At 42.4% G+C, this 27,927-nt stretch overlaps 1 protein-coding gene across 6 annotated transcripts in view; it reads left to right on the top strand.

Annotated features, from left to right (window-relative positions):
- Positions 1-27,927, top strand: part of cttnbp2 (cortactin binding protein 2) — a 106,783-nt gene that overhangs the window by 33,373 nt on the left and 45,483 nt on the right. For all 6 annotated transcript variants that reach the window (XR_011177973.1, XR_011177972.1, XR_011177974.1 and 3 more), the window contains exon 3: positions 26,789-27,019. Coding sequence is in view for 3 of the 6 variants with exons in the window: in XM_069144013.1 (XP_069000114.1) it covers positions 26,789-27,019 (231 nt within the window). In the remaining 3 variants the exon portion in view is untranslated. The remainder of the gene's footprint in view (positions 1-26,788; positions 27,020-27,927) is intronic.

The raw sequence follows: 27,927 nt of genomic DNA on the forward strand, positions 1-27,927 counted from the left end.
TCTAACTGGATACACTCTTTAGTTACAAGGAGTGTTGGTGGATGTTATCCTGAGATGTCATATTAGTGTTATATATATAATTTTTTTTATTTTTGGGGGGGGGGCATTTAAAATGATTGGGGGAAACAAAAACAACAAAAAGAGTGCATCATTGAAGAGTAGTGTGGTATGAAATTCATCACATCCTGTTTCATAGTAAAACAATTATTTTATTGTGAAGCAGGTTGTATTGACTGTTTCTATTTCCTGTTCCTGTCTACTATACTCTGATTTAACTACAGCGGCCCAGAGTCAATATGTTTTGTTGTTTCTGCACATCTTGAATATATTTGGACTGTTGATCTGACAAACAATGTCACATTGTGCTGTTTGAGATTGGGAACATTGACTCGCAAGTAATGAAGGCAAGAAATAATCAGCACATGAATAAATAAAGATGATCTTCTGTTGTATAGACCAGTAACTCTGTCAGTCCTTCTTCTGGATGAATTCATGGTGATTAAAAAGATGATGCTGTTCGGGCTCTGTGACACTTTGAACTGCCAACACATTGTGTAACTGCGAACACAGAGGAGGCAGCAGTCATCTGTTCTTTTCCTTTCTTTCTCTCCCTGTACTCTGTACTCATCCATCTCTCTCCTTTTTTATTCTGCTCACCTTTTTATCCCTCTGAACATCTATTCTCCCCATTTATCTCAGTCTAATTTATACTCTGCCTCCTGCGCTCCCCTCTCTCTATTTTACACGTATCTGTTTCTCTTCGTCAAATCAAATCCTTTGGACACTTTGATCCCCCCAGCAAACACAAAGCTCTCGTGATTGCAGGTCAGATGCTCTCTGACTCTACCAGGATAGATAATGTGACAGTAATATCTACAAATATCTACCAATATCTTCCAATATATTCCAATATCTACCAACATTTACCAATATCTACAAATATCTACCAACATCTTCCAATATCTACAAATATCTACCAACATATTCCAATATCTACAAATATCTACCAACATCCTCCAATATCTACAAATATCTACCAATGTATTCCAATATCGACAGATTTCTACCAATATCTTTCAATATCTACCAACATCTTTCAATATCTACCAATATCTTCCAATGTCTACCAACATCTTTCAGTATCTACCAATATCTTCTAATATTTACCAATATCTACAGATTTCTACCAATATCTACCCATATCTACAAATGTCTACCAGTATCTTCTAATATCTACCAATGTATTCCAATATCTGCAGATATATACCAATATCTACCAATTTCTACCAAAATCTACAAATATCTACCAACATCTTCCAATATCTACCAACATTTACCAATATCTTCCAATATCTTACGATATCTACCAATATATTCCAATAACTACCAATATCTACCAAAATCTTCCAATATCTACCAACATTGTTCAATATTTACCAACATCGTTCAATATCTACCAATATCTTTCAATGTCTACCAACATGTACCAACATCTTTCAATATCTACCAATATATGCCAATATTTACTAATATATTCCAATATATTCCAATATCTACCAACATTTACCAATATCTACCAATATCTTACAATATCTACCAATATCTTACAATATCTACCAACATCGTTCAATATCTACCAATATCTTTCAATATCTACCAAAATCTTCCAATATCTACCAACATCGTTCAATATCTACCAAAATCTTCCAATATCTACCAACATCGTTCAATATCTACCAACATCGTTCAATATACCAATATCTTTCAATGTCTACCAACATGTACCAACATCTTTCAATATCTACCAATATATGCCAATATTTACTAATATATTCCAATATCTACCAATATATTCCAATATCTACCAACATTTACCAATATCTACCAATATCTACCAAAATCTTTCAATATTTACCAACATCGTTCAATATCTACCAATATCTTTCAATGTCTACCAACATTTACCAACATCTTTCAATATCTACCAATATATGCCAATATTTACTAATATTTACTGATATATTCCAATATCTACCAATATTTACCAATATATATCAATATCTACAAAAATCTTACGATATCAACCAATATATTCTAATAACTACCAATATCTTTCAATATCTACCAACATTTACCAATATCTTCCAATATCTACCAATATCTTCCAATGTCTACCAACATTTACCAACATCTTTCAATATCTACCATATCTACCTGTTGTGAGGTGGAGTTTAACAGGACCCAAATGCAGGCTCACAGACTCGGGTATCAGTTCCAAAATACAGTCTTTATTCCAACAAACAAAAACAAACAAAGAAACAAAGAAACAAAAGGTGGCACCTACAGCATCCACTTGCTTCCAAGTCGGGAGGGCAACTCAACCGACTGATCTGGGGTGACGCAGCCGGCAGGACATCGGGCAGAACCGCAGGTATAACAGAGTCTATTTCCTCCCTAGTCGGGAGGGCAACTCAACCGACTGGTGGCTCCGACTGGTAGCTCTGCTGCAAGAACCAGGGCAGGAGCTGCAGCAGTAACAGCAGCAGCAGCAGGAGGAACGGGAACAGGATGGATGGGTGACTGGCGGCCCTTGCGGTGAACAACTGGCACTCACAGTAACTCGCAGTCCAGAAGTCTCTAGCTGTCATAGTAGTAATTGTAGTAATGCACCAACAACCAGAAGAGTGCAGGGGCAGGGTACATATAGTCCGGGGAGGTGATCATGAAAATGCCGCACACCTGTAGGTGGTGATCTGGGGTGAGTGGCAGCAGCTGCTGGGACCGGTGAGGGGCGTGGCCATGGGAGGTGAGGAGAGGAGGACACAGAACAAGCAGACAGGGGACTGAGGGGACACAGGAGGAGAGGTGATCGGGGGCAAAACGGAGGAAAACAGGACTCCTGACACTACCAACATTTTCCAATATCTACAAATATCTTACGATATCTATCAATATATTCCAGTAACTACCAATATCTACCAAAATCTTCCAATGTCTACCAACATCTACCAACATCTTTCAATATCTACCAATATCTTCCAATATCTACCAATATCTACCAACATTTACCAATATATTCCAATATCTTCCAATATATGCCAATGTCTTCCAATATTTACTAATATATTCCAATATCTACCAATATATATCAACATCTTTAAATATATTCTGATATCTACCAATATTTTCCAACATCTTTCAATATCTACAGATATATTCTAATATCTACCAAAATCTACCAAAATCTTCCAATATCTACCAGTATATTCCAATATCTACCGATATCTTCCAATATCTAAACTATAAAAACATGCAGGTGATAACTTTTAACGAATGTGCTGTAAGTGAGACTGTCCAAATGAAGTGAGGTTTGTTTTCTGTAGTGTAGCCCTCTGTAACTCCTACGAATCACAGCTCGTTGATGGATGATCCGGGAGAACGCGCGTTGAAGCGAAAATGGCCTAATTGGTCTGTGTGCATGTGTGAATGACACATCAACCTCGGGATTTTAGCCATTTCTCTGTCTCCCGAGGGGCATCCTGCTCTTGCTCTCACACACACACACACCAACACACACACACACACACACACACACACACACACACACACACACACACACACACACACAGACTCTGACACAGAGCCTTCTCCAATGTTTTGGAGGCTTTCATGTCTCCAGGAACCAGAAATGAATCCTAAAAGATCACCCTCAATCACCCCCACAGACTCAGCCAATCCCGGCTCCTGATTCGCTCCTCCTTGACGCTGTATGTCAGCTCATCGCTGCTCTGACCTAGAAAACCAAATCAAGACTGGAGTCAATGAGGAGGTAACTCAGCAGCATAAATCAGGTCGCTTATCATGAGGAGAAGCTGCAGAGCCGACGATGCTCTGAGCTGTAATTTCTCACTGGTTCCCTGAGATTAGCTTCTCCTCTATCCCGACGGGACAGCTGAGTGTGTGTGAAACAAGACTGAAGACAAAAGGTGTCCAGATGACACTGAATGTTCACTGTATCCTTAAGATGGAATGCTTTCAACAGAAAAACACGCCTTTTTCTTTTTTAATCACCCCCTTGAGATTCTTTAGTTACGACAGTCACAACACATCAGAGAAAATGACAAAGGCTGCCTCAATTTGAAGGAAGAAGAGGCAGTGGGCATCTGAGCTGCACTGACACGACACCGTGTGGCTGAAACTGGAACTCAAAGAGAGACTGGTCGATATATTGATGTGACCGTCATCCTGGTGAACCACAGCAGCAGCAGCAGCCCAGCGGTTCATTAAAACCTCAACTGTCACACTGGCAGAGAACCAGCACCATTTCATTTCAATTCAATTCAATTTAAACTTTATTTATATAGTGCTAAATCACAACACAGGTTATTTCATGGCACTTAACACATTAAAGTCTTTACAGCAAGACTTTACAATATTATACAGAGAAACCAACAATTCAACAATTCCCACATAAGCTAGGAGGGAAAAAAAACTCCTCTTTAAGGGAGAAAAACCTCCAACAGAGGGAAGAAAAACTCCCTTTAACAGGAAGAAACCTCTGACAGAACCAGGATCAAAGGTGGGCGGGGCATCTGTTAACAGAACCAGGATCAGAGGTGGGCGGAGCATCTGTTAACAGAACCAGGCTCAGGGGTGGGCGGAGCATCTGTTAACAGAACCGGGCTTAGAGGTCTGCCTCGACCGGTTGGGGTGAGAGGAGAGCAGAGAGAGAAAAGGACAGCATAGAGATACAAGAGAAGAACTGTTGGTGGAGACGACAAGCGCAGAGCAGAGACATGCAGCTCCATGACGGGACATCTGGAAAAGAAAGAACAGAAACTACACGAGTGAAGGAACTGAATGGAGACAACAGATAATAAGTAGAAACTATGGGAGAGAAAAAGATGGTGAGGTATGAGTCAGTTAAAGAGTAGGAGGAAAGAAAAGAAGCTCAGCATGTAACGAGGTCCCCCAGCAGCCTCGGCCTATAACAGCATAACTAAGGGTTGGTTCAGGTCTACCTGAGCCAGCCCTAACTATAGGCTTTATCAAAAAGGAACGTTTTGAGTTTAATCTTAAAGCTAGAGAGGGTTTCTGCCCCTCCAACACAAACTGGGAGCTGGTTCCACAGGGGAGGAGCCTGAAAACTGAAGCTCCGCCTCCCATTCTACTTCTGGAAACTCTAGGAACCACAAGTAGACCAGCGTACTGAGAGAGAAGTGCTCTGCTAGGATTATATGGTTCTATAAGATCTCTAAGATATGATGGAGCCTGGTCATGTAGAGCTTTGTAAGTCATCAAGAGAATTTTAAATTCTATTCTTGATTTCACAGGAAGCCAGTGAAGAGAAGCTAAAACTGGAGAAATATGATCTCTCTTGCTAAATCCTGTCAGTACTCTTGCTGCAGCATTTTGGATCAGCTGCAGGTTTTTAATGAGTAATTTGGACATCCTAACAACAAGGAATTACAATAATCTAGTCTAGAAGTAACAAACACATGAATGAGTTTTTCTGCGTCACGCTGAGGAAGGATTTTCCTGATTTTATGAATATTACGTAGATGAAAGAAGGCAGTTCTGGAGATTTGCTTTATATGGTGTCTAAAGGACAAATCCTCATCAAAGATGACTCCAAGGTTCCTCACAGTTCTGCTGGAGGCCAAGACAACGTCATCTAGAGTAACTAAGTGATTACAGAAAGAGTTTCTGAGGTGTTTAGGACCAAGTACAATAACTTCTGTTTTGTCTAAATTTAGAAGCAGGAAGTTTTTGGTCATCCAGGCCTTTATGTCTTTTAGACAGGCTTCAAGTTTTACGAACTGATTAGTTTCATCTGGTTTTATAGAAAGATATAGCTGAGTGTCATCTGCATAACAATGGAAGTTGATGCAGTGCTTCCTGATGACATCTCCTAATGGGAGCATGGACAAAGTAAAAAGTATTGGGCCTAACACTGAGCCTTGTGGAACTCCATAACTAACTCTTGTTTGTCTGGAAGACTCATTGTTGACATGGACAAACTGGAATCTATCTACAGTGGGTACGGAAAGTATTTAGACCCCTTTAAATTTTTCACTCTTTGTTTCATTGCAGCCATTTGCTAAAATCAAAAAAGTTCATTTTATTTCTCATTAATGTACACTCAGCACCCCATCTTGACAGAAAAAAACAGAAATGTAGAAATTTGTGCAAATTTATTAAAAAAAGAAAAACTGAAATTCCTTTGTAAATGATCACAAAGTTGATTTGCAACAACTTTTTCAAGGATTTTAGAAATAAACGTAAGGTTGGAAATTGGTCTGTAGTTTCCTAAAACAGCTGATCAAGAGTCGGCTTTTTAAGTAAAGGTTTAATTACAGCCACTTTAAAAGCCTACAGTACAGCCGGTTACAATAGATAGGTTGATCTGATCTAATATGGAAGTATTAATTAAAGGGAAGACTTCCTTAAAAAGTTTAGTTGGGATGAGATCTAACAGACAGCTAGAGGATCCAGATGAAGAAATAATTCTAGTTAACTCAGAGAGCTCAACAGGAGAGAAATGTTCCAAGTTTACATCTGGTCCTACAGTTGCTTTCAGGGCTGCTGTGCTTAACATCACATCAGTGATGGTGTCAGGAAGGGTCGGCCCGATTCTCTCCCTGATGGTAAGAATTTTATTAGTAAAGTTAATGAAGTCATTACTGCTGAGAGCTGAAGGAATAGAGGGCTCAACAGAACTGACTCTTTGTCAGCCTGCTACAGTGCTGAAAAGAAACCTGGGGTTGTTCTTGTTGTCCTCTATTAATGATGAATAATATAAAGTTCTGGCCTTACGAAGAGCTTTCTTATATAATATTAGACTCTCCTTCCAGGCAGGTGAAATTCTACTAAATTAGCGGAACTCCATTTCCTTTCCATCTTTCTAGTTGCTGCCCAGCGGAGCGTAGTTCTGAGTTGTACCACGGAGACAACTTCCTCTGGTTCATGACTCTCTTCTTCAGAGGGGCGACATCATCTAGAGTTGTAGCAGAGATACTGCAGTGTTTTCTACCAGATGATCCACTTGTGTGGGACTAAGATCAACGTAGATGTCTTCCACTGCTTTAACACACGGCATCGAAGAGGATAAACATGTAACTGCTTCCTTAAACTTGGCCACGACATCATCTGACAGACATCTACTGTAGTGGGATTTATTCCCACATGCTGTGTAGTCCATTATTGTAACTTCAAATGTTAATGAGAAGTGGTCCGACAAAACAGGGTTTTGAGGAAATACTATTACATTTTCAGTTTCCATCCCATACGACAGAACCAGATGGAGGGTGTGGTTACCACGGTGACAGATTATATTTACATTCTGATAAAAGCCTATAGAATCTAATAATGAGCTGAAAGTATAACTGAGGCTGTCGTTGTCCACGTCAACATGAATGTTAAAGTCTCCCACTATCATCACTTTATCTGAACTCAGCACTAAATCTGATCAAAAGTCAGAATTCAGTTAGAAACTCTGAATAAGGACCAGGTGGGAGATAAACAACAACAATAGAATCCGTTTCTCTGCTTTCCAGTTTGGGTGAGAGACTAAGAATCAGACTCTCAAATGATTTACAACTAAGTTTAGGCTTTGGATTAATTGATAAACTTGAGTGGAAGATTGCTGCCGCTTCTCCTCCTCCTCCCCCTCCTCCTCCTCTTCCTCGGCCTGAATCTCTAGGAATATGATAATTAATATGACTGGGAGGAGTGGCTTCATTAATCCTAACATATTCTTCCTGTTGCAGCCAGGTCTCTGTGAGACAGAGTAAATCAATCTGATGATCAGTTATCAAGTCATTTACTAACAGAGGGATCTGATATTTAAAAATCCGCTTTTAATTGTCAGATTTATTTGATCCATTAATTTGGTAGGATCAATTTTTATTACATTTTCATTGATAGATCTTTCCTTGAGTTTTTTAAATATAGGTGGTCTGGGTACAGACACAACCTCTATAGGATGTTGAAGATTTTGGGTGAGTGACAGCTCTGAAGAAGCTGCAGAGGAGCTGTAAGACTGCAGCTCTGCGTCCTGGCCTCAACCCTGGATGTCAGGTTTTAGGGCTGTTAAGAGACATGGCCATATTTCTAGAAAGAAGAGCTGCACCATCCAAAGTAGGATGGATGCCGTCTCTCCGGATCAGACCAGGTTTTCCCCAGAAAGTATTCCAATTGTTAATGAAGCCCACGTTGTTAGCGGGACACCACCTCGACAACCAGCGGTGAAGTGAAGACGTACGGCTGAACATATCATCACTGGTCCGGTTAGGAATGGGTCCAGAGAAAACTACGGAGTCCCACGTTGTTTTTGCCATTTCTGAGCCTTTAACTTTAGAAAATAGGATTATAAGAGAAGTAGCTCCACCCCAAAGATCTGATTGGTCAACTGAACATTTGGAATGTGCTCAAATAATCATGACATCACGCCCTGCTCATCACTAGAAATATCACTCCTCCTCAATGGGAATATATGGGAGGAGAATTTCATATGCTATGTAATATAATGTAGTTTCTACTTGTTATAGTTCTATTAAATGACCCATTTGGTGAAGTCGGGTCTCTTTTGGTCATTTTTGTTCGCTCTGAGCACCCGTACCGTAACACCACGGATAGTCACACACTTACAATCATGACTAATTTACAGTCCCTCCAGGATTTCGCAGTTTATGATTGTTTTTGATTAAAAAAAATTCTGTGTAGTTTGAACTGAGTTTTTGTGGAAAATTCATTCTGCAAATTAGAAAAAGTTGCAAGTTCAGAAAGAAAAATGCACTATTTTTTTTTTTAAGCACGACCTGATGAAGGAATAAACGTCATCACTTCCTGTGATAATAATCATGCTGCACACCACATATATTTAGTTCTAATTTTTTTTTTGTTCATTTGTTGAACTTTGAGAACCGTGGAGATAAAAGTTCCTAAAAGCTGGATATGTTTCCAGAACAGACCGTCTGTAACTGGAATATAGAAACAAGGACTACATCAGCTGTCAAAATAAGAGCTTTAGATGCTGTTTAATTCATGTTCATTCAACACATAGACCTGCTAGATGAAACAAACAAAGAGATGTCTCTGACAACTGGACGTGTGGAGAAAACTCATTTAACATCCAGTAATATGGAATCACTTCATTCGAATTTTTTTGTTGTGAAGACCACATTTTCCTTAAACCCCCCCCCCCCCCCCCCCCCCACACACACACACTTCCATTTTTATTTTTTTTTTCCACTTCTTCAGTTTTCCTCCAGTGAACAGAGTTTGTTTTAATGAGATGAGAGGAGGAGAACCGTACTGATTGCATGAGGAGTTGTTTGTGTTACTAAAGTGAGTTTTGTCTGAAAAGACGCACTTTATGATGTCAATACTTTCAGCACAGTTTCTGATGGCTGATGACCCCGAGAATTTTAAAAAATTGCAAGCTCCTGCAAATATTGTGGAGTTTGCTTGAATTTGCATTAATTATTGCGATCGCAATTTCCTGGAGGGAGGGACTGAGTTTAGTGTTTCTTTCTGCTGTATTTATTCAGTTTGAGAAACCATCTAGAAACTAGAAAGATTAACTAGAAATCCTCTCTGATGCTAGGTCGTTGCTAAGGGTCGGACTACTTCCTGGAGTAGTAAACATTGTACACGTATGTATATATATATATATATATATTTCACTTCTGTGAAATCAACCTGTCCAGTTAGGATCAACATTGATTGTGGATCAGTTTCACCTGCTGTTGTACAAATGGAACAGACAACAGGTGGAAATGAGGCAATCATCAAGACAACCCTATAAAGGAACGGTTCTGCAGGTGGTGACCACAGACCGTTTCTCTGTCCTCGTCCTTTCTTTCTGGATGATTGTTGGTCCCTTTTGCATTTTGCCAGTGCTCTCACCACTAGAGGGAGCATGAGGTGTCTCCAACCCACAGAAGTTGCTCAGGTAGTGCAGCTCATCCAGGATGGCACATCAATGCACGCTGTGGCAAGAAGGTTTGCTGTGTCTGTCAGCACAGTGTCAAGAGGACGGAGGACATACCGGGAGACGGGCCGGTCCACCAGGAGACGTGGAGGGGGCCGTAGGAGGACAACAACCCGGCAGCGGGACCGCTATCTGCTCCTTTGTGCAAGGAGGAACAGGAGGAGCGCTGCCAGAGCCCTACAAAATGACCTCCAGCAGGCCACTAATGTGCATGTTTCTGCTCAAACTGTCAGAAACAGACTCCATGAGGGCGGTACGAGGGCCCGACGTCCACAAGTGGGGTCTGTGCTCACAGCCCAACACCGTGCGGCACTGGGGAGGCGTTTCTTCGGAGGGCAGCGCAGCCCTCCGTGTGCTAGTCAGAGGTACCCTGACTGCCATTAGGTCCCGGGATGAGATTCTCAGACCCATTGAAGACCATCTGCTGGTGCAGCGGGCCCCGGGTTCTTCTGATGCAGGACAATGCTCGGCCTCATGTGGCTGGAGTGTGTCAGCAGTTCCTGCACGATGAAGGCATCGATGCTACAGACCGGCCCACCCGTTCCCCAGACCTGAATCTAATCCAGCACATCTGGGACATCGTGTCTCGTTCCGTCCGCCAACATCACGTCCACCACAGACTGTATATAGTCATGCCAATAATGACATTAAAACACCCTCCAGTGTAATATTGCTTCATTGAGATCTTCATGGGTCTTTGCTTGTTCCATATTGTCACAGTAACACAATGTGGATGTGGATTCTAGCACTGTTACGCTACTCAGACTGATGATGTGACAGAACTAAATTGATCTCTACTGTGATGTTTTAAGTGTTTTTTTTAAGTTGAACAAAGGCTGACGCTAACCAGTACTTTATTTATTAACAATCCCTTGCTTTTCCCTTCAATACATTGATTTCCAAGTCTATAAAATGCTGAGAAACCCTGTAAAATGTGCCTTGTAATATGAACGGTCAAAGACCATGTAACCTGAGTCCAGTGGAGCAGTAACTGATACCACAAATCAATATTCAAATGTAATTTTGTCCATCCAGCAAAACTTAACTGGAAGTAACAAATGAATCAGCGAGTCTGGAAGCAGCAGTTTTGGTGTTTTTGGTGAAATAGGGATTGAAAGGATGAGTTAGGTTTTCAGGTATAAATGAATCATGGCAGTAAAGTGTCCGAATTGAACTCTTGTATATATGAGCAGTAGTACTCTGCATGCTTCCTAGTGTTAAGTATTCTATTCAAAGGTAAGTAGACTATCTGTAGGTCAGTAAATACCTTTGACTTCACACCAGTTGATACCATGAGCTGGAGAATCTTCAAGTAACCTTTTTTTCCATACTTACATATCACCATGTTTACTTCCAGGATATTTCTACCACCAACATAAAGTTCTGTACATTTCTTTATTTATAATAAAAGTCCCTGCTGTCCAGGAGACACATGTCCAGGTGTCTGTTGGAATCAGCACTCTTTAGATGGAGTGTGACGACAAGACGACTGTCTTCATGCTTCCTGTGGGATCCTTCTGTCGTCTTAACTCGGATTTATTACTCAGAGCCAGCTGATGGTCGACTGTTGTAGTCGTATTCATCATTTAACAGTCATTACAGACAGAGGGAAGTTCATTATTGGCTGTCACTGTCCCTTGAAGGGTTAATCTGCCTTTGGATGTTGAGTTTAGCATCTCGAGCATCAGACACTTGAATGAAGCGCTTCAATCACATCATCTGTTTGTTCTGATGATTTCAATCATGAATGGAGTTAAATGGGACCCTTGAATTCAGTTTGGAGTGCTTTCCTTGTGTCAGTTGTTTTTCTGTGTTTCCACCCTCTTTCTTTCAGTGTTTTTCATTTCTCCACCTCTCATCAGTCTTCTGTCCATCTCTGTCTTTAATGAACTCGCTCACCCATTGACTCCAGCATGCCTGTAAAGGTTGATGCTAATAATACTGACGTGTCACTCAGAGCCCACCACCTCTCACTGCTGGTAAATACTATAGAGTTACCGGTAACCCCCCCCCCCCCCCCACACACACACACACACACACACACACAAGAGCTGAACATCTTATTTAAACATTATTAAACTGGGAAAGTCAGGTAAAGTTCGCACGTCAGGACTGAAAGGTACCTTCCACGTCAGGACTGAAAGGTACCTTTGTATCAGCGTTTCCATTATGGTCTGAAGAAAGATCAGGAAATGGAGTCTGCAAACCAGATGATGTTTTCTCTATATTCTATGGGACACTTTCAAACTATGACAGCCTTAATGATTTTTAAGGTGGACGTCCTTATTGCAGATCAATGTCTTCTATTACTGTGGAACGTCTTTCTCCGCAGTAGTTCTTAACATTCGTTGTCAGTTCATCGTAAGTAGGATTTCTTCTTTCGTTCCATTTAAAACATGTGTGCAGTTCCAGTTTGGAACAATGGCTCTTCTAAAAGAATAAACAGTCTGGACAGAAGTCCTCTGAACCTTTTAGGGGATGAAACAATCTCCCTGCAGCTTCTGTTGGAAACGCAGGTGAAGGTGTGAAGTTCCTCAAAAGGTTCTTTGTCCACAGGAAAGTTCCTGCTGTGGAAAGGTGTCTTTTGATCTTAGTCCCTCCACCTGTCAGAGACATCAGGAATATCTTAGAAAACCAAATGTTAAGCAGCTTTTCTCTTCAGTTGATGGGATGATATGATGGAGGAAAATATGCTACCAGCTGTTGAAGAACTGTCACTTTTACTGATAGTTATGTGTCAGTAAACATAGCAGTTTGTACTCACTGGTCTTTACATCATCACTGATTATGAAATTCAACTTGTAAAGACAAATGTGTGAATCATAAGTTCTTGAATTGGACCGAAACACAAAAATAGCATCAAGAACTTGATAGTTGTAAGCATGATTTTATTTCAGTGATGTTGGTGTGACACAAACATTCTTTTGGTCTCATTTAAAAATAAAATAAAGTCACATTTTCTTTTCAATCAGACTCTTCTGTCCAAACATCCAAACCTCCAAACTGTTCAGTGGAGCTGACCTCTAATGACAACAATTGATCTGTGGATCAATGGAGCCTCGGGGAGCTGAGCATCTGACAGCTGATGAGATCTCGGAGGGTTTAGCACCACCGGTTTAAGCCCTGATTCTGTAATAGGGTGACCTATGACCCCGAGCCTCCCAACCAGGAAATATCGACAAACCTTTCCACAGCTTCAAACAGAAGAGAAACACATCGAGCTGAACGAGGGAAATGTGTCAAAGATAGTTGCTTTAATAATGATGACCAACACAGGATGCAACCAGACGTACAAGTTCATTTCATTTTTAGTTATTTAAAATCAGCAGAATGTGAGAGGCACCAACCAGTTTTGAATTGGTCTCCTCTACCAGAATTCTCCAGTGGGATGTGTACTGCTCCGAATGTGGAAGTATATTGATTAATCTGCCAAATGTTTTGTAAAATTAATTGATTAATCATCAACTCTGAAAATATCAACAATTTTAAAAACCTGCTGAATAAAGCTTCTCATAGCCAAATGTTAAATATTCACGTTCTGTTTTATTCAATCAGAAGTCCAAATTTCCCAAAATATTCCATATATATAATTTAATGTGACAAAGAAAAGTCGGACTTCATCTCATGGGAGAAGCTGAAAACCAAAAATACTATACGTTTAACTATTTTTGCTTGAAAAACTATAGAAAGAATTAATTGATGAACAAACTTGTCGCAAGTTCAGATTCTGTTTGTGAGTCCGTGTTTTTTCAGCTCTGAGGAGCAAAAGAATCCTTCATTAGTTCAAAAAATAATTCTTAGATGGTGACTGATGGTTAAAATGTTAATTAGAGATGAGACGTTTCCTTTTTCTAATCTAAAACACATACCTCAGTGGTGTGGTATGGCTAGTGATGGTATGGATAGTGATGGTATGGCTAGTGATGGTATGGATAGTGATGGTATGGCTACTGATTTTATGGCTACTGATTTCTGGGTAGTGATGGTATGGGTAGTGATGGTATGGGTAGGGATTCAATTCAAGTCAATTTTATTTATATAGCGCCAAATCACAACAGGTTATTTCATGGCACTTAACACATTAAAGTTCTTACAGCAAGACTTTACAATATTATACAGAGAAACCAACAATTCAACAATTCCCACATAAGCTAGGAGGGAAAAACTCCTCTTTAAGGGAGAAAAACCTCCAACAGGGAAGAAAAACTCTCTTTAACAGGAAGAAACCTCCGACAGAACCAGGATCAGAGGTGGGCAGAGCATCTGTTAACAGAACCAGGATCAGAGGTGGGCGGAGCATCTGTTATCAGAACCGGGCTCAGAGGTGGGCGGCCATCTGCCTCGACCGGTTGGGGTGAGAGGAGAGCAGAGAGAGAAAAGGACAGCATAGAGATAGAAGAGAAGAACTGTTGGTGGAGACGACAAGCGCAGAGCAGAGACATGCAGCTCCATGACGGGACATATGGAAAAGAAAGAACAGAAACTACACGAGCGAAGGAACTGAATGGAGACAACAGATAATAAGAAGAAACTATGGGAGAGAAAAAGATGGTGAGGTATGAGTCAGTTAAAGAGGAGGAGGAAAGAAAAGAAGCTCAGCATGTAACGAGGTCCCCCAGCAGCCTCGGCCTATAACAGCATAACTAAGGGTTGGTTCAGGTCTACCTGAGCCAGCCCTAACTATAGGCTTTATCAAAAAGGAACGTTTTGAGTCGAATCTTAAAGCTAGAGAGGGTTTCTGCCCCTCCAACACAAACTGGGAGCTGGTTCCACAGGGGAGGAGCCTGAAAACTGAAGCTCCGCCTCCCATTCTACTTCTGTAAACTCTAGGAACCACAAGTAGACCAGCGTACTGAGAGAGAAGTGCTCTGCTCGGATTATATGGTTCTATAAGATCTCTAAGATATGATGGAGCCTGGTCATGTAGAGCTTTGTAAGTCATCAAGAGAATTCTAAATTCTATTCTTGATTTCACAGGAAGCCAGTGAAGAGAAGCTAAAACTGGAGAAATATGATCTCTCTTGCTAAATCCCGTCAGTACTCTTGCTGCAGCATTTTGGATCAGCTGCAGGTTTTTAATGAGTAATTTGGACATCCTAACAACAAGGAATTACAATAATCTAGTCTAGAAGTAATAAATGCATGAATGAGTTTTTCTGCATCACGCTGAGGAAGGATTTTCCTGATTTTATGAATATTACGTAGATGAAAGAAGGCAGTTCTGGAGATTTGCTTTATATGGTGTCTAAAGGACAAATCCTCATCAAAGATGACTCCAAGGTTCCTCACAGTTCTGCTGGAGGCCAAGACAACGTCATCTAGAGTAACTAAGTGATTACAGAAAGAGTTTCTGAGGTGTTTAGGACCAAGTACAATAACTTCTGTTTTGTCTGAATTTAGAAGCAGGAAGTTATTGGTCATCCAGGCCTTTATGTTTTTTAGACAGGCTTCAAGTTTTACAAACTGATTAGTTTCATCTGGCTTTATAGAAAGATATAGCTGAGTGTCATCTGCATAACAATGGAAGTTGAGGCAGTGCTTCCTGATGACATCTCCTAATGGAAGTATGTACAAAGTAAAAAGTATTGGGCCTAACACTGAGCCTTGTGGAACTCCATCACTAACTCTTGTTTGTCTGGAAGACTCATTGTTGACATGGACAAACTGGAATCTATCTGATAAGTAGGATTTGAACCAGTCTAATGCAGTTCCTTTAATCCTCATAACGTCTTCTAATCTCTGTAATAAGGTCGTATGATCAATCGTATCAAAAGCAGCACTGAGGTCCAGAAGAACAAGTGCAGAGACGAGTCCATTATCTGAGGCTAATAAAAGGTCGTTAGTAACTTCCACCAGAGCTGTTTCTGTGCTATGATGAACTCTAAAGACTGAAAATCTTCAAACAGATCATTCCTTTGTAAATGATCACAAAGTTGATTTGCAACAACTTTTTCAAGGATTTTAAAAATAAACGTCAGGTTGTAAATTGGTCTGTAGTTTCCTAAAACAGCTGATCAAGAGTCGGCTTTTCAAGTAAAGGTTTAATTACAGCCACTTTAAAAGCCTGCGGTACATAGCTGGTTACAATAGATAGGTTGATCTGATCTAATATGGAAGTATTAATTAAAGGGAAGACTTCCTTAAAAAGTTTAGTTGGGATGAGATCTAACAGACAGCTAGAGGATCCAGATGAAGAAATAATTCTAGTTAACTCAGAGAGCTCAACAGGAGAGAAATGTTCCAAGTTTACATCTGGTCCTACAGTTGCTTTCAAGGCTGCTGTGCTTAACATCACATCAGCCTAGCAGAGCATAGTTCTGAGTTGTACCATGGAGACAACTTCCTCTGGTTCATGACTCTCTTCTTCAGAGGGGTGACATCATCTAGAGTTGTAGCAGAGATACTGCAGTGTTTTCTACCAGATGATCCACTTGTGTGGGACTAAGATCAACGTAGATGTCTTCCACTGCTTTAACACACGGCATCGAAGAGGATAAACTTGTAACTGCTTCCTTAAACTTGGCCACGACATCATCTGACAGACATCTACTGTAGTGGGATTTATTCCCACATGCTGTGTAGTCCATTATTGTAACTTCAAATGTTAATGAGAAGTGGTCCGACAAAACAGGGTTTTGAGGAAATACTATTACATTTTCAGTTTCCATCCCATACGACAGAACCAGATGGAGGGTGTGGTTACCACGGTGACGGGGTATATTTACATTCTGATAAAAGCCTATAGAAACTAATAATGAGCTGAAAGTATAACTGAGGCTGTCATTGTCCACGTCAACATGAATGTTAAAGTCTCCCACTATCATCACTTTATCTGAACTCAGCACTAAATCTGATCAAAAGTCAGAATTCAGTTAGAAACTCTGAATAAGGACCAGGTGGGAGATAAACAACAACAATACAATCTGTTTCTCTGCTTTCCAGTTTGGGTGAGAGACTAAGAGTCAGACTCTCAAATGATTTATAACTAAGTTTAGGCTTTGGATTAATTGATAAACTTGAGTGGAAGATTGCTGCCACTTCTCCTCCTCCTCCCCCTCCTCCTCCTCTTCCTCGGCCGGAATCTCTAGGAATATGATAATTAATATGACTGGGAGGAGTTGCTTCATTAATACTAACATATTCTTCCTGTTGCAGTCAGGTCTCTGAGACAGAGTAAATCAATCTGATGATCAGTTATCAAGTCATTTACTAACAGAGATTTAGACCAGAGGGATCTGATATTTAAAAATCCACTTTTAATTGTCAGATTTATTTGATCCATTAATTTGGTAGGATCAATTTTTATTATATTTTCATTGATAGATCTTTCCTTGAGTTTTTTAAATATAGGTGGTCTGGGTACAGACACAACCTCTACAGGATGTTGAAGGTTTTGGGTGAGTGACAGCTCTAAAGAAGCTGCAGAGGAGCATGTAAGACTGCAGCTCTGCGTCCTGGCCTCAACCCTGGATGTCAGGTTTTAGGGCTGTGAAGAGACATGGCCATATTTCTAGAAAGAAGAGCTGCACCATCCAAAGTAGGATGGATGCCGTCTCTCTGGATCAGACCAGGTTTTCCCCAGAAAGTATTCCAATTGTTAATGAAGCCCACATTGTTAGCGGGACACCACCTCGACAACCGGCGGTGAAGTGAAGACGTACGGCTGAACATATCATCACTGGTCCGGTTAGGAAGGAGTCCAGAGAAAACTACGGAGTCCCACGTTTTTTTTTTAAAGTTGCACACCGATTCAACATTAACTTTAGTGACCTCTGATTGGTGTGACTCTGTCCCCGGGAAGACATCTGACTCTGGTCCCGGGTAGACATCTGACTCTGGCCCCGGGAAGACATCTGACTCTGGCCCCGGGAAGACATCTGACTCTGGTCCCGGGTAGACATCTGACTCTGGCCCCGGGAAGGCATCTGACTCTGTCCCCTGGAAGACATCTGACTCTGTCCCCTGGTTTCACTAACTTCACGTTAAATAGAGTCTCCAATAACCAGGGTTGGTTTCTCAGCGGGTGTTTCGCCGAGTGGGGAAAATCTGTTGGAGACGTGAAGGGGTCGGTGGTGAACCGTGGGCTTCTTCTTGGGACTATGTCTCCTTCGTACTGTCACCCAGCCGCCCGGCTGTTTGGGTGCTGCGGGGGACCGGCTAACTAAACCTGTATCCTGGACAGCTGTACACCCCCTCCCCCCCTCCTCCTCCCTGAGAAGGTCCCACTGCTAGCTGGTTATTTAGCATGGTGCACAGCAGTGATTCTAATTCAGTGACCCTGGCCTCCAGAGCCCTAACTACACTACTCCTCCTCCTCTTCCTCCTCCTCCTCCTCTTCCTCCTCCTCGGTGACCCTGGCCTCCAGAGCCCTAACTACACTACATTTATTACAGGTAACATTATCATTAAGGGAGGCAGGGTCGTAACTAAACATGTCACACAGCAGGAAAAACAAGAAGAGGTGGAGGGAGAGAGGGAAGCTATTGCTAACTGCTAAGCTAGCAGCACCAAAACACCAAGTTAAGTGAACGCTGGTCAAAGATTTAACAGTAGAATTGTTCAAGAAGAGCAAACGTGAGTTTTAACTTGAGATTAGAAGAAGTGTGGAGAGAGTTAAGATACGTATAATTCAGGAAAAGAAGCTGAAATAACAGAGAAGTAACACTAGTCACAATGTTTGTAGACAGGAAGTGACGCAATACGCTCACCGTGACGTCAGACGAGATTCCTCCAAACATTGCAATGAAATGTAAATGAAAAGGGATTGTATGAGTAGTGATGGTATTGGTTGTAATGGTCTGGGTAGTGATGGTATGGGTAGTGTTGGTCTGGTTAGTGACGGTATGGGTAGTGTTGGTATGGGTAGTGATGGTATGGGTAGTGATGGTCTGGTTAGTGACGGTATGGGTAGTGTTGGTATGGGTAGTGATGGTATGGGTAGTGATGCTGATTTCTCTTGACATACAGCAAACGTTTTCTTATTTTCAAATGTGTTTTTCTTCAATCTCACAGTTTACAGTAACTGTGTTGGATGCTGTGTTTGTTGGACTCATCCCAGTGAAAGTCTTTTAAATTAACAACTACAAGTGGAAGCACATCTCTAAACAGAACTCTAATAAAACACAGAAGTGATCTTGGTTTCACAATGAATGAAGTGTGTTATGTGGTGGAAATGAATGTATTTCCTTGTGAGAAATCAAAAGTATTTTGAGCTCGCTGGCGTTTGAGTATTTATTGCAAAAATGAAAAATGGAAAATCATTGCGGCCTTATATCCACGTAAGGAGGTGCCCTCTTCTTCACCCCTCAGGGTGTTTTGCATATACATCGGCCATCGGCCATCTGCACATATGGTCCACGTCTTCTAGTTGAGAAAGGTCATCTGCGTACCCCGGGGTAGAAAAACACTGCTGGACACAGATCTGATTGATTACATTGAAGGGACATGTGGTTTGGATATACCGGTTTGCCCCTCAAGAATGTTCTATTGACACAGGGACGTAGGGTCAGCTACAGATCAGTTACATAGGAGGAATTTTCCTCCGACATCCCTCTCTTTTTGTCATTTTTGACAATCAAACAACAATCAAACAATTGGTAATACACAAAATTCTCAGAGCATTCCTCAGTAATGTAAATTCATGAAGATTCAGAATATCACATCATTAACTCTGAGTAAACAAGAACATTTACTGTTTTACTAACACAAAACAGGCTAAGTTAGTGTTTGGTTACACACAATTCTCAAATTCGTCATCGCTATCAAAGCTATCTGGATACGGAGGAATCCATTCATGAACTGGATACCGCATAGATGTGCTCGTGGCTTGTCCAGATAAAGGATTCCATTGCCATGTTTTTTCCATCATTGGACAGTACCCCAGTCTCTTATGTCACCTCCAAATGTCACTTGTTGGAGCTTGGCTCTCTAGTGGAGGTAGGCGCTCGCTTTTCCACCCTTCCACCTCTTAGACAGCACCCGTAGCAGGTCCTCCTTGTCCTTCCGGATTTGGGATGCGTTTGCAGTGGCTGGCGTGGATCCAAGTCGCCTTTCCTTCCACCTTCACCGCCGTCTCTGTGGTCAGGAGTACTTGGAAAGGGCCCGTGTACCGTCTCTGCTTCCAGTGCTTTCTCCTGTGATCCTTGATGAGCACCCAGTCTCCTGGTTTCAGGTGATGCTGGATTGCAGTAGCTGGTGACGAAAGCGCTGCTTTCACCCGTGCGTGAAGTGCTGAGAGCGAAACTGAGAGGTTAGCACAGTATCTTAGCATACTGTCTTCACAATGATCAGTTGTCAAAGCCCGTTTTACTGGACCCATCCCAGTGCAGGGGGGTCTTCCAAACACTATCTCAAAAGGGCTAAGACCGTGTTTGTTTTGGATACGCGTGCGCATGTAAAAAAGAACCAGTGGAAGTGCTTTCACCCAAGATAGACCTGTGTCTTCACAACACTTGGTCAGTTTAGACTTAATGGTGCCGTTCTCTCGTTCAACTGCACCTGCTGATTGGGGATGATAAGAACAATGATGTCTGATGTTAAAACCCAAATATTGTGAGATTTCATCGAGGGCCTGGTTAGCAAACCCAGGACCATTATCACTGCTAATGAGTTGAGGTATTCCCCAGCGGGGAATAATGTCTCTTAGCAGAATCTTTGCCACTGTTCCTGCGTCCTGTTTGGAAGTGGGGAAAACTTTAACCCATTTGCTGAACATGCATCCTATCACCAGACAGTATTTCTTCCCCTCCGATAAAGTTAGTTCGATAAAAATCCATCATTAAATACTCAAAAGGTTTATCTGGAGGGGGGTGACTTTGTTGTGGTACTTTTATCACCCCAGAGGCATTATTTGCTGCACAAATGACACATTTTCTGCAAAAATCAAAAGCAAAAGTTGAAAACCCTCTGGTGTACCAATTTGCATTTAAAGAAGTGCACATTCCCCCTTTGCTCACGTGGTCTCTTCCATGAGATAACTTAGCATAAGTGGCAAGCAAGGCTTACTGTCTGGCCCTGTCCAAACTCCGCCCCTAACAGTAGCACCAGAGCATCTCCACACGGAGCGCTCCTGTTCATTGGCGAGAGATTGAAGTGTGGGAAGATCAGCATAAGGACTGAGGTCAGTTGGCGTGGAGGGCATTTGAGGGAGAGGGAAAAGGAAGCCAGATGAGGATGCCATCTTTGCCGCAACATCTGCTGCTCTGTTTCCTACAGCAACAGGGTCAAGAGAGGAGGTGTGAGCTTCACATTTAACAACTGAAACAGCTTTAGGCAACAAAATGGCATCCAAAAGGGCTGAAACAAGGGTGTGATGTGCCAGAAGATGTTAGAAACCCTCTGTGTTTCCACAGAGATCCAAAGTCATGTACTACTCCAAATGCATAACGTGAATCAGTGTAGATGTTCACGGTTTTACCTTCAGCGAATTTACATGAACGGAACGGAAGTGCAATCAACTCTGCTGCTTGTGCTGAGAAGTGTGAAGGAAGTCTGCCGCTAACAAGTGTTTTGTGTGATGTAACCACAGCAAATCCAACATGGCTACTGCCTGTTTCAGGTGAGCAAGAGGCAGAGCCGTCTACATGTAACTCAAGATCTGCATTGAGAAGAGGTGTGTCCAATAGATCAGGCCTCCGGGTGCATGTCTGTTGCAAGACTTCGACACAATCATGCGGCTCTCCATCATCTGCGGTTGGGAGAAGCGTAGCTGGGTTAAGGACATTGCAGCGTTTCACAGTAATGTTAGGCAATTCTAACAATGTTGTGTGATACCTGAGCCATCTCTGAGCAAAGAGGTGAGAAGTCTTCTGGGCATGCAAGATATGGGAAACAGCATGCGGGACCATAAGCATAACATCAGAGTAGCCCACAATGTCACGTGATGCTAATATGGCTTTCTCAGCTGCTTCCGCAGCTCGCAAACAGAGGGGAAGACCTGAGGCAACAGGGTCAAGTTTCGAGGAGAAGTAGGCGACGGGCCTTAGTTTCCCTCCATGAGGCTGACACAAAACTGACATCATGTAACAGTCCTTTTGGTCAATGTCGGGTCTCGGCAGGCCAAGAGTCGGGGCCTGTGATCAGGAAGTCGTTAAGTCCTCAAATGCCGTTTCGGCTTCTGCAGTCCAGGTCAGTCTGTCTCACGCGCTAAGGTTTCTACCATGGACCATGGACGAGAGGGGTGCCTCTCTTTCTGAGTAATTTGGGATCCACTGTCTACAGTATGACATCATTCCTAAAAAGCTCATCATTTGTTTCTTTGTAATTGGTTTTGGTACTGATTGGATTGCTGCAATACGTTTGGGAGTGAGGGATTTACCCTCTACTGTGATCACATGTCCCAGATAAGTTACTTGTTTCAGAGCAAATTGGAGTTTTTGTAGGCTAGCCTTGTGCCCGTTTTCTGCCAAATGTTTAAGTCGCGCTATTGTGTCAATTTTACAAGCCTCCTTTGATGGGCTGCAAATCATCATATCATCCACATAGTTCAAAAGGGCCGACCCCGCGGGGAGTTGTAAATTTTGAAGGTTTTCGCTAAGCGCTATGTGGAACACGCCTGGGCTTTCATGATAACCCATGGGACACCTGGTCCATGTATAGCCACGCCCGTTAAAGAAGAAGCCAAACCAACTTTGACTATCTCGGTGAACGAGAACAAAGAAAAATGCATTAGCTAGATCAATAACAGAAAAATGTGTGGCGCCTGGTGGAACTAGTGACAAAATCGTATGCGGATTTGCCAGTTCCGGCGCTCGTTGATACGTCGCTGCATTTACTGCTTGCAAATCCTGCACAAATCTCCATTCTGTGGGCTGACCTTCATCGCAAACTTTTTTTTACAGGGAAAAAGGGTGTGCGCACAGGGGAATCTTCGCAGGGTACAATTATTCCTGATTTTAATAGGGATTCGAATACTGGACTTATACCATCGATGGCTTCTTGTTTAAGTGGATATTGTTTGAGGCACGGCCTATAATTTGATTGAGGACACATTACTAATGGTGCTGCGCCTTTTATGAGCCCCACGTCATATTTGTGGGCAGCCCACAGTGAAGGCGGTACTTGTGATAACTCAGGAATTTGATCCGTTGCTATCTGGGGATACAAGTCTGTGTGTCATGTCTGTTCCTCAAAGAGCTCTACTGTCCTGCGCACAATTACTGGTCTGGTCAATGCAGTGCGAAATGCATTACCACTAGCGCTAAAATCAATCCTAGGAACCTCCGCACCCGGTCTGAAATCTGATAGGCCGAGACGCTGTTGCAACCATGGACCAAGATCCTGCCATTCCCAGTGTGCTGGTTTAGCAAATGCAATGTGTGGGGTAGCCCCAGAGAACACTTTTCCCTGTGAGGGAGAGAGAGACACAGACGCAACCGCTGCCCCTTCTGTCCAATATACATCCTTCAATCATGAACTTTCTTTGTCCACCTGTTGATCATACCCTACTTTCTCATACCTTCTGTCTTGCCCTTCGCATACATGAGATGTGCAATGCAATGTCTGTTCATGCATGTAATCTTTTGCTGTAGTACAGTGTCTGTGTGCAAATGTGACTAAATCATGAGTAATTGGAGCTACATGGTCTAACATTAGTTTCCACTCGTATACATACGTGAGTGCGCTTGGGCTACACTTTACCATCTGCAAAGGTGGGGGTTCAGCTTTTTTCAACACTTTGATGCCATCTGACTGAGCACAACATAATACCGAAATGACACATCAGATCTCTCCCCATCAGATTTACTGGGCAGTTTTGTGACACTAGGAAAGAGTGTTTTGTCATTTGGTCATCTAACTCGCATCTCAGTGGAACTGAGCAACTCTCAAAAGTGGGAACGCCACTTGATCCCACTGAGGCGAGTTCTGCCACTTTTCATTGGAGGTTTGGGCAAAGTATCTGTTCTCAAAACTGAGCTTGTAGCTCCGGAGTCAACTAAAAATGTTACAGGATAGTTAGAAATCATCAATGTTAATTGTGGGAATTTCTTATATCCTGGGTTGTTAGCATACATGGTGAAATTTAGAATGGGTGTGTGCTGCTGCATCAGCTCTTGTCTGTGTGTGAGTGGGTGTGGGGTGCGTTACTTCCTTTCCTGTGGAGAGGTGTCCTGTTTCTGGGGTCCGCCCCTCCTTCCACCCCTCTCAGTCCGAGTGTGGAAAGCAGGTCTCCTTGTTTTAGGCTCTGGACACTCTGCTCGCCAATGTACTCGCCTTCCGCAGTTATGACACACATCTGGATCGTACCCTCTGTCAGTCAGTCCTGATCTGCCTCTGCCGCGACCTCTGCCCCTCTGCTGTTGACCTGGAACAAATGCTTGAGTTGGCTCTGCAAGCGTATTGAACATGGACAGCTGAGCCTCTTCCAGCTTCTTCTGTCTGCTGTCCTTCTTTTGTTCATCTTTCCTGTTTAGCTCGTCCTCAGCATGTTCAGCGTACCGTAGAACATCTGCCAGTGGACACGTTTTCCAGGTTACACAGGAGCTTTTCACCATCTGTGCAAGTTCTGCTCTCATTCTGCTTATGAAATGTTCTTTCAGATGGACTTCGTACAGCGGTAGGGGCTGCGTGCCCATTGCGTGGGGTCGGTGGAGGCCGCTGTGAGTGTCGAAGGCTGTAGTCAGGCGTGCCAGAAATGTACTGCATGTCTCTTGTGGCCCTTGTGTCATACAGGTGATAGAGGACAAGTTCAGTCTCAGAGGAAAGTGCTCTTTTACTGTCGTAATGAGAGCATCTACGGCATTTCTGAAGTTCACATTACTACCGTCCTCATAATCTGGATTACTCAGGCAGTAGATCATTCTTACAGGGGTGAACACACTTTGAACTTTGTGATAGTCATTTGTCAGAAATTTACTCATCAACCGCCGTAGCTCTGGCATTGTGGGACGATATTCTCGGACAAATTGGATAATGTCAGTCTCCCATTTGGCAAGATTGTCTTTGGGATTGCAGACGTGACTCATTGCTTGAGCCACATCTTCATCTGACCATGGTCTGAACACCAGCATCGGGCCTTGTGCTCCTGCCTCTTCCACCATCGGCATGGTGATTTCAGGATCAGACGAAGATCCTCCTGCGCCTCGGATCACGGCTCTCCGTCTTTGAGCTTGTTGCGGGTCATATGAGGCGAGTAGGTCGTCTCACTGGTGTCGGTGGTTGAATCTGTCCCCCCTCCTGCTGAACTGTCGGCTGGGTAGGAGGGGGTGGGTGTGTTGGAGGAGACTGCTGGGTAGTGTAGGCTGGAGGTGGAATGGGGGGGGGGGGGAGTCCAGGTCCAGGTCTACCTGTCTCAACATCTCAGAAAAACAAGGATAAAGCGATTTTGGTTGAATAATGTTTTCACCCTTTTTAGGCTTTCGGGCTTTAGTGAATTAAACAACTTCAATCTGTCTTTCTCTACTTTCTGCCTCATTTCTCCACATTTGAAATGCCTCCCAGTCTGCCTTAAATATCACGTTCTGTTTCCGTTTCTTGTCCGACAGGGCCACGTGCTGAGCTGTGTCACTCTTCTTCTTTCTTCTCAATTGCACTTTCAACTGTGTTAACTGATTCTCACTTAAACTTCCATTTGAAGGAAACCCTAAATCAACCCATTTTTGCATTTGATTCAAACTGCCAGGATAACGTTCTGAATTTACACAAAGGTGGCAGGACATTAGTACCATGGTTTGCAACAGTCTCCCCTTCACTCTGAACGCTGCCCATTCTCTCGTTATCCGTCTATTAACCCGGAGTGTGCATCAATGAATCTTCAGGAGACACCAGATGCATACAAACTCGTGAAGATAACTAATGCCACGTCAGCGACCGCTGCGTTCCTCCGGTTTAGCCGTCTCTTGCATTAAACGAAAGGTGCGTCAATGAATTTTCAGGAGACACCAGATGCATACAACTCGGGAATAACACTACAGAAAAACCTTGACACGTCTGTCAACAACCCTAGAAATAGTTTGTGAGGAATGGCCAATCAACCCTTTTTATGACTGTCTGCCTCAAAATAATTTAGATCTCTCACCGCATGTTTTCCGTTGTTAGTTCAACTGGATTGGATCGGGCAGCTTCTCACCCTCAGGGAGGAATCACCTATCGTATGGCCGTCTGTCCGTCAGACGGAGTCCAGATCACGCGTCCAATCCCATCTTTGTCGCCAGATTTGTGGTGGAAATTAATGTATTTCCTTGTGAGAAATCAAAAGTATTTCGAGCTCGCTGGCATTTGAGTATTTATTGCAAAAATGAAAAATTGAAAATCATAAGAGCGTACAAATTGTCAAACATGAACCAAGCGAGTATGTCAGATTTACACAGAGTCAAAGGACCCCTTGTTCAGCTGAATCGTCCTGTGGAGAGAGTTTCTGTACTCGCGAAGAGTCCAGAAAGTCTGACCCCGTTCTTGTGAGGAGAGCGGCCTTATATCCACGTAAGGAGGTGCCCTCTTCTTCACCCCTCAGGGCGCTCAGCATATACATCGGTCATCGGTCATCTGCACATATGGTCCACGTCTTCTAGTTGAGAAAGGTCATCTGCGTACCCCGGGGTAGAAAAACACTGCTCGACACAGATCTGATTGATTACATTGAAGGGACATGTGGTTTGGATATACCGGTTTGCCCCTCAAGAACGTTCTATTGACACAGGGACCTAGGGTCAGCTACAGATCAGTTACATAGGAGGAATTTTCCTCCGACATGTTACATCTTCTTTCAAGGTTACTGATCCAAATGACGTCTAACTGGTGTCAAAATAAAAAAATAAAAAGTTCAACAGTAAAGTTTCCCTCCTCTTTCTGCTGCAGGCTCAGAGAAAGGAGGTGTTTCTCCAGGAGCGCTACGGCCACTACAGCCTCACCGACCCCTTCCTGGCTCTTCAGAGGGACTTCGACTGTGGCGTCCCTGGAGGGGACAAGGAGAGGAGGCCCCTGGGGTCCAGCCCCATCTCAGTCCTGGAGGCTGTCATGGCGCACTGCAGGAAGATGCAGGAACGCATGTCAGCCCAGCTGGCTGCTGCAGAGAGCCGCCAGAAGAGGGTAAGACACCGACATCTCCATCTTTGGAGCTAAATATCTGTAGTAGAAAGAAATCAATCACGTTTTGGTAAATGCTTCATTTCTGAGCCTCTATTTCTGTAACCTGTTTAATTATGGTGAGATAGAGGTCAGATGTCATTAAATGAAGGTAAATAAAAACAGCATGTGGAGGAGAGATTTACTGTTCCACCACAAATTGTGTTTATTTCCACATGACTCAAATCCTCCAGAGGAAAATGTGGAAGGGAAGACTGTCTGCTGGTCTGTGTTACTGATTCTGATGAATGTGTGTTAATGATTCTGATGAATGTGTTAATGATTCTGATGAATGTGTTCATGTTTCTGATGAATGTGTTCATGTTTCTGATGAATGTGTTAATGTTTCTGATGAATGTGTGTTAATGTTTCTGATGAATGTGTTCATGTTTCTGATGAATTTGTGTTAATGTTTCTGATGAATGTGTTAATGTTTCTGATGAATATGTTAATGTTTCTGATTAATGTGATAATGTTTCTGATTAATGTGTTCATGTTTCTGATGAATGTGTTGATGTTTCTGAAGAATGTGTTAATGTTTCTGATGAATGTGTGTTAATGTTTCTGATGAATATGTTAATGTTTCTGATGAATGTGTTAATGTTTCTGATTAATGCGTTAATGTTTCTGATTAATGTGTTAATGTGTCCGATGAATGTGTTAATGTTTCTGATGAATGTGTGTCCATGTTTCTGATGAATATGTTAATGTTTCTGATGAATGTGTGTTAACGTGTCTGATGAATGTGTTAATGTTTCTGGTGAATGTGTTCATGTTTCTGATGAATGTGTTAATGTTTCTGATTAATGCGTTAATGTTTGTGATGAACATGTTAATGTTTCTGATGAATGTGTTAATGTGTCTGATGAATG

This window comes from Embiotoca jacksoni, unplaced genomic scaffold (genome assembly GCF_022577435.1).
Source record: "Embiotoca jacksoni isolate LCO1_2020_lvr unplaced genomic scaffold, fEmbJac1.0.p SCAF_119, whole genome shotgun sequence".
Taxonomy (NCBI): Eukaryota; Metazoa; Chordata; class Actinopteri; family Embiotocidae; genus Embiotoca; species Embiotoca jacksoni.